General features: G+C 41.6%; 1 protein-coding gene across 1 annotated transcript; it reads left to right on the forward strand.

The window, feature by feature from the left end:
- The first annotated feature begins 42 nt into the window (after positions 1-42).
- Positions 43-6,233, forward strand: LOC309394313 (3-mercaptopyruvate sulfurtransferase-like). Its single transcript, XM_081957298.1, has 3 exons — positions 43-194; positions 2,765-3,410; positions 5,513-6,233. Exons 2-3 carry the CDS (start codon positions 2,816-2,818, stop codon positions 5,809-5,811), a joined length of 894 nt encoding a protein of 297 aa, XP_081813424.1. The 5' UTR covers positions 43-194; positions 2,765-2,815; the 3' UTR covers positions 5,812-6,233.
- Positions 6,234-7,849: the final 1,616 nt, after the last annotated feature.

A 7,849-nucleotide genomic window follows, 5' to 3' on the forward strand; every position in this document is an offset into this window, starting at 1 on the left:
GCTAATTTTCTACCCCCCCTTTTTTGCTCCAGTTGGTTCGCTCCGACAAGCCTTCCTTTCACTGGATATCAAAGTGGGACGTGGTCCTTTTCTCCGCCCTGGAGGTAGAACAAGGAAGGGGGAAATAAGCTGGTGGGCGAAACGCGGCTTGGGCGCAACGCTTTGAAGGTTCAGCAGCCAGCGAGCCATCCGAGGTAAGAGAAGAGAAGGGGAGGGAGAGAGAGGTGGAGGTAGATTGGTCTTGTTGAAGGTTTAAAGGAAAAAGCATGAGATGAAAACTCGCCCATGTGCCCAGGGGGGTCACTAACCCCGCTAGTTCTCTGGTGGCTTCAGCATTTACCTAGGGGTTGCTCTCCTCCCTTGCAACCCTGGAAACCTTTGGGCGTTGGGTTATAACCCTCAAATCCTTCCTGGCAGGGATGAGGTCTAATATTCTCTTCTCTATATAGGTTGGCTGAGGAGGATGGGAGCTGCGCTGCAACACCTGTTGGGGTTCCCAGATTGGGTCGGCTCACTAGAACTGTCTATCTTGGAGAAGGAAATACCTTGTTTATTATACTCTAGTTGGGTGCTTGGTGCAGTGTTTCGACTGCCTTCAATTGGGGAATTGGAGGCTTTGGTGTTTTTGTGGATGGAGAACTCTTGGGGGAAGAGAGATGGAATCTCGCCCCCCCCCCTTCTTTTTTCCTGTTCCTGACAAAGAAACTGGGTAATTTAGCAAATAGGGAAACCCATTGATATGAACAAATCTGCTCCGAATAAAATGGGAGTGCCTCTGAATATTTGCACAGCATCTTCCTGCTTAGCTTTAACAAAGAGACTCCAGTTCTGTAAAGCTGCAGATGTGATAAAAAGAAAACTGTATTTTCAGGCAGACTCTTGTCCAAGGGCTTGTTCAGAGAAATCTCTGTTTATCTGATTAATCAAGCAAAAACAGGAAACCTCTGTTTGGCTGATTAATCAAGCAACAGGTATTAAAAACAAACAAGTTTCTTTTTAAACTACAAGAACTTACAAAGAAAATGATATAAGAAGTACGCTATCTTTTTTTTTCTCCCTGTGCATGGGATGATAATTATTTTTTATTTCATCTACGAACTCCATATTTCCATATCAGGGTTTAAGAAAGATTGTGTTAAAAAGCAATTAAATGCAACATAATCTTATAAACGGCATTTAATCAGGACAAAATAAAAATGACAGTATGAGGTGCATTTTTTAAAAAAGAATAGATTCAAAAGAAGATAAATAACAAATGTGGTGTCAATACTGAGAAAGCCCAGCCTACTCAGTTGCTGTTATAGAAGTTATGATTTAGATCGTCATGGAGAATGTGCAGGACTTGATCTCACTTCAAAGTCTACCTTTGTTTTTGTAAACCCTGACTACACTTGCTTTTTTCTTATTTGCTATTGAATATAGACTTCATGGATGTTTTGGACTAGGTGAAGAAGAGAACTTGGGCATTACTGCGATGAAAGGATGGGTTTTAAATACAATCCTACGCCAATCTAAATAGCCTTTTCAGAGATGAGTCCAAAACATGAGAAAGTCAAGCATCTGTAAGGGCCCTTTTCACTTTGCATGGATTATTTAATTGTTTCACCCATGGAGAGGTGGACTACTGAAGATTCTCAGAGCTTTTCCCAAGAGAATGGCTATTCTATTAGAGTTCATTTTTATTATACGCAGAAATAAGTAGGGTTTTTTTAGTGAAGAAATGTATGCCGGTGATATGTTACCTTCACTAATTAAACTGTGTTGTTAGAACAATTTTCATTTTATCCCTGTGTTTGTGCCCAGAACTTTGTTTACATAATCCTGTTGATGCTTGGATTTATACATGGTTTTATATTTTGATAGCCTAATAGTGTAGAAGTGTTTATTGTTTTTCCCTGGGGAAAAAACCAAAAATGTTGCCACTGCTATACTTTGTCAAGGGACCTTGTTAGCATTGTTTAACCGTAGTGTTCTTTGAACTGTAATAAATCATATCATTTATTATTTACTTGATAGATCTGTATAGCAATAGCACTTAGACTTATATACCATTTCATAGTAGTTTACAGCCCTATGTAAGCAGTTTATAAAGTCAGCATATTACCCCCAACAATTTGACTCCTCATTTTACTAACCTCGGAAGGATGGAAGGCTGAGTCAACCTTGTGCCGGTGAGGATTGAATTCTTGGCAGTCCGCAGAATTAGCCTGCAATATTGCATTCTAACCACTGTGCTACCACAGCATTCTACTTTTCTTCCAGGAGCTCAAGGTAGTGTACTCTGCCTTCTGAGTCCCCCCACCCACCACCCACATCAATCACTCTATGAAGTCTAGTTGAGCAAGAATGACCAGGCAAAGTCTACGCACACAAACAAACACACACAAACACACACACACACACACACACACACACTTCATCTCAAGGGAGCAATAGGACTTTGAACCTAAGCATTTATGGTTTTCTTTAATGGCCTCTCCAAATGCCTACTTCAGATTACAACAGTTGTGAGTTACCACCAATGGGGATGAGGCTTTTTCCAGCATAGTTGGAGATTTGACAGTAGATTCCCATCCTCCTGGCAATTTTTTTTCCTTCAACCAACAAAGCAATATTGTACTGTTTATAACAAGAACATTACATCTTAACTTAGCCACAGAATTGGCTGAACTTGCTGTTTCGTTCAAGTGTAACTACCTGTTATAATGTTTTTTTCCCTTGTGAGGATGATCCTAATTTACTGTATTGTCTTCTTTCACCTCAGTGCCAGCAGAAATCCCAGGTGACATCCAAATCCAAACAGCCTGTGAGTGCCATGTCTCAGCAGCTTCTCTACCGGGCATTGGTGACTGCTAAATGGGTGTCAGAAGTTATCAAGACTCCTCAAACTGGATCGTCCGTGAAGCTCTTGGATGCCTCTTGGTACCTCCCCAAAATGAAACGTAATCCCCAGAGAGAGTTTGAAGATCGCCATATTCCAGGAGCCGCTTTCTTCGACATTGATCATTGCAGTGACCGCACATCACCTTATGATCATATGCTTCCCAGTGCAACAGATTTTGCAGAGTACGTGGGCAAACTAGGAGTCAGCAGTGATTGTCATGTTGTGGTGTATGATGCAAGTGACATGGGCCTGTTCTCAGCTCCCCGGGTGTGGTGGATGTTCCGAGCTTTTGGCCATGATGCGGTTTCTCTTCTAAATGGTGGGCTGAAGAACTGGATGAAAGAGGGGTATCCTGTCAACTCTGGAAAGAGTCATCCTTCTTCTGCTGAATTTCACGCTTCTCTGGATAAATCAATGGTGAAGACCTATGAGCAGATGAGGGAGAACATTGACTCACGCCAGTTCCAGGTAGTAGACGCACGATCTGCTGGAAGGTACGCTGGGATGGAACCAGAGCCCCGAGAAGGTAATGGTTTCTTTACGTTTGGAGGGTAGATGTGGTGGAATGTAGCCTAGACCAGGGGTCTCCAACCTTGGCAACTTTAAGACTTGTGGACTTCAACTCCCAGAATTCCTCAGGAAGCTTTGCTGAGGAGTTGAAGTCCACAAATCTTAAAGTTGCCAAGGTTAGAGATCCCTGGTCTAGATTCCCAGGAGGAAGGGTTCCAGAGGAGCAGGAGACAGTGAAGTTTATATAGTTTGAATAGTTTGAAGAGATAGAGGCTCAAGACGGTTCCTCCCTTGATGTCCTCGGAGTACATCTTTATTGGTACAAATTGCTTCCTTTAGTTTAGCAAGATTTCTGTCTGTATTTGTAGAACAATGAAGGAGATTGCTTTGGAGTAACTCAGTGTGTCTTTTTTGATTTTGGAGCCTGATAAGAATTGTTGGGCTGGTTCAGTTCTGAGATTAAAACCTCTGATTTTAAAACATCATGTTAAAAAAAGGAAGTTGCAAATTATCAGCACTTCAAGATAAAAGAGATAGGGAAACCAATGACAAGTAGGTCAATACTACTTTTACTGTCAAGCTATAGTAACAGAATCTTGCAAGTCTGATTATGCTTTCCCCCTTCCTTCCCTTATCTATGTGTGAATGAGGGAGAGGCTTGTCTGTGGTGTTCACTCATTTCAGTTTTTGCCTGGATTCAGGCTCCCTTTTATCTGACTGTTAACTTGGTAGCAGCTCTTTCTGCTGTCATTCAAGGCCATTTTCTCTGACCTCTCCACAAGTCAAGAGGAGATGTCTATATACCAGTACTTCCTCCTAATAAGGTTGTTATTGAAAGGAGAGGGTGGGGCATTACAGGGGTGGGCTTCAAAAATTTTAACAAGGGGCTCTCTGCCTGGTTGCTGGGTGGGCGTGGCCATGGTGGACCTGGCCTAGTCGGCGTCCTGCACTATGGCGGAGGGGGGGCATTTTTGCTTTCCCCAGGCTCTGGAGGCTTTCCTTGAGCCTCTGGGAGGCTGAAAATGGCCACCCCAGACTCCGGAGTCCCTCTGAAGGGCCTTCCCGAACTTCTGGTAGGCCCATTTTTTGCCCTCCCCGAGCCTCCGTGCCCACCCTACACTTACCTGCATCCAAAATGGACCACGTGGGGATTCCTGGGAGGGGAGGGGCAGGGTGGTGGTTCTCCGAACTGCACAGAATCTTAGCTAGAGGTTCTCCCAAACCCCTGCGAACCCCCAGCAGCCCACCCCTGCATTATTTATTTATACAGTATATCAAATGGCAGTAATTTATACATTACTACTTTGTATAGTAAAAGGTGTATGGGATTACGTAACAGAACAGGCAGAGGTTGGGCTGTCATTATTCCTAATAGCATACTAACTGCATTTGATTTTCATCTTTGCTGCAACTTTCACTCCTTGCAGAAGAAAGATGAAGTAGGTGATAGTACTGCCAAAAATTGTCAAAAGCCACCCCAGGTTGCAGAAGGTATAGCCTGGCTTCTGATTTTTACAACTTTATTAGATGTCCTTCCTCAATTGGGGAAGATGTGGATCAAATAGGTTTTTTTTTTCTGCACACTAGAACAGGGGTCTCCCACCTTGGCAATTTTAAGCCTGGAGGACTTCAACTCCTAGAATTCCTCAGCCATCTTCGCTTTGCTGGCTGGGGAATTCTGGAAGTTGAAGTCCTCCAGGCTTAAAATTGCCAAGGTGGGTGACCCCTGCACTAGAGAAGTAGGAACAGTCGTTCCTCCATGTTCTCCAGCAGATGGGTGATATCAATTAATCTCACCTTATATTCTGGTTTACTGGGGCAAATGGGAAAGGAGGGGGGTGGATTCATCCTTTACCATTAGTATAAACCAGCATTTTTCAAAAGGACAAGTTTCAGATAATGTACATGGACTTCAGCTCCCAGAATTTCCCAGCAATTATGCCTACTTAGAAACTTAGTGCCATGTACAGGATTTCAAGGCTTACTACATACAGAATGCATGTGTGTGTGTGTGTGTGTGTGCATGTGTGTACATTATTTCTAAATTGTGCTGCTCATTTTGCAATTTTGTTGAATGAACTTTAATAGTAATTCATTTTTTTTTCAAACTTTCTCCAGGAATCGAACCTGGTCACATGCCTGGCTCTGTGAACTTTCCTTTCACAGAATTCCTCACTGAGGCAGGCTTGGAGAAAAGCTCAGAAACTATCCAAAGCTTGTTTCAGGAGAAGAAAGTAGACCTCTCCAAACCTCTTGTGGCTACTTGTGGCTCAGGAGTCACTGCTTGTCACGTGGCATTAGGAGCGTATCTGTGTGGGAAGCCAGATGTGGCCATTTATGATGGGGCTTGGGTAGAGTGGTTCATGCGCGCACAGCCTGAAGACATCATCTCAGAGAGGATAAGGAAGAACCTCTGAAGCACTTAGACTTCTGCTAAGACAGAAACAGTAGAGAAGGGGGTGTTCTTCCAGATGTTCTACCTATGGAGTGAAACGTTTTGATAATGAATTGGGGGAGTTTGCCATTCTTTTACTTGTCTCCATTGCCATGTATAGATAATATCCATTTTTCATAGCAAAGAAAAAACACTAATTATGAGAAAATCAAATTAGAGGTCCAGGTAGAACACAAGAACTCTGGAGATCTACAACCACAAAAAAGGAGTTTGCTTTTTAAGGGGATTAATTTTGCACTGTAACTATGGCAAATTGTGTCATGCTTCTGGCTATTTTGTATTAATTGTTCCTCCACTGAGTCTTGTAATTTGGTTTCTATTCATTTTCATGAAAACGCCCTAGTACAGATATTTTTTAAAACAAAAGCATTTTAGCATCCTTAACGAGTCATTGCTTTATTTTGTGTTCTCATCCTGAAGTGGGTCAGATTCTGAAAACTTCTGTCCGTGCCAGCTTGCGAAGTGAACTGCAGTTTGAATTCAGCTAGTTCTAATCTAGACTATACCAAATAGAAAAAGTACGTTCAGCTACCTATTTCCTTTAGCCATTCTTCATAGGATTTAGTCACCAAACTCCATATCATTTTTGATATTATCTGTTGTAGGCCAATTTTTTTCTCATCTTATCCCATAAAAGCTTTACACCATCAGGAACCAATATCTGAAGGAATACAATGACATATCCTGACATACCCCATCACAAATTAAATTATTTATCTCCTTTCTCTTTCTTCCAAATCTCCAATGTCTAACAAAAGCACCATCTCACTCTCTGAAATCCAACCGCACAGAAGCGAAAACATCGTTTTACTGGCTCCAGAAAATTCCACCCCAATAACACTAATTCTGCCTCATTTCCAGCTCCATTAAGTCTTAGTCCAGGCATTCCTGCCAAATCCTAAACCATGCTACAGAATAACTACAGAAGTATTGATCTTTCAATACTAACTGCTAATTCCAGCTTTTATTCAGATAGGTCACCTGGTAGTGAACCAAATGTAAGTAAATTGGAGATATACGTTGTGTGATGTGGCATTTGCTATGAGAGAAAAATGCAAGTGATGACATACTGTACTGGCCTCTGAGAATTACCTCAGTACATAGCAGAAATATTTCAGTCTAGACAATCTGAAAGAGAAATATGAGCCCAAAGCTGGAACCAGCGCTGGAGAAAGCATATCAGAACTGACCGCCCCTCTCCACATCTTTACAACTAAAAGCAGGAGAGTAGGGCTTTCAGACTTGCAAGATTCTATTATTTTAACTTTACAATAGGGGTAATTAGGAGAATGAGGTAGTTGGATGGAGTCACCAAAGCAGTAGGCTTGCGCTTAAATGGACTCCAACAGAGGATGGTAGAGGAAGGCCTGGAGGAATGTTGTCCATGGGGTCGTGATGGGTCGGACAGGACTTCACAACTAACAAGAACAATTGGTTTTGGTTGCCTGGTCTGCATTTGAAAAGCTGATATATTTTTAATTAAGCTCCATGTTTTTGAAAGGAAAAATTAAAGCAGTGGTGTTTTATAGAACAAAACTAGGGAACTGGGGTTTTTTTTAGGAAACAAATTACGTGCGTAGGACATTCCTGAACTGCAGAAGTTACTAATTTCCAGTTTACCGAACGGGGCTTAGGAAATTATGACATTCTTGTTTTAGAAATGACCCAATACAGATATATCTAGAAAGAAAAGAGATACTGAATCTTACAATCATCTTGGAAAAATAGAATAGTGATGTAATGGTGCTATAAATAAGATTTAGCCCTGGATATGTTTGTCCAGTAGACTATCAAAAGATTATTAAATAATCAATCCACCAGTTCCAATCAGTGGCACTCAAGGAGCCTTACGATTAACTTAAACATTTGGAATATCATCCTAAAAATTTGGAATATCACCCAATTCCCAGATCTAGTGAAAATTCATTCACCACCTCTGCCATTAAAATGTGTTTTTTTTTCTTTAAAAAAAAAAACATTTTTCAACCGGGGCAACTTTA

The sequence above is a fragment of the Natrix helvetica genome (assembly GCF_964273705.1).
Source record: "Natrix helvetica genome assembly, chromosome: 6".
Taxonomy (NCBI): Eukaryota; Metazoa; Chordata; class Lepidosauria; order Squamata; family Natricidae; genus Natrix; species Natrix helvetica.

What these genes read in the sequence shown, in the direction of transcription:
- LOC309394313 (XM_081957298.1), top strand. Translation starts at nt 2,816, where the DNA reads ATGTCTCAGCAGCTTCTCTACCGGGCATTGGTGACTGCTAAATGGGTG. An exon ending in GGAACCAGAGCCCCGAGAAG is followed by an intron (nt 3,411 to 5,512) that starts GTAATGGTTTCT and finishes AACTTTCTCCAG; the next exon opens with GAATCGAACCTGGTCACATG.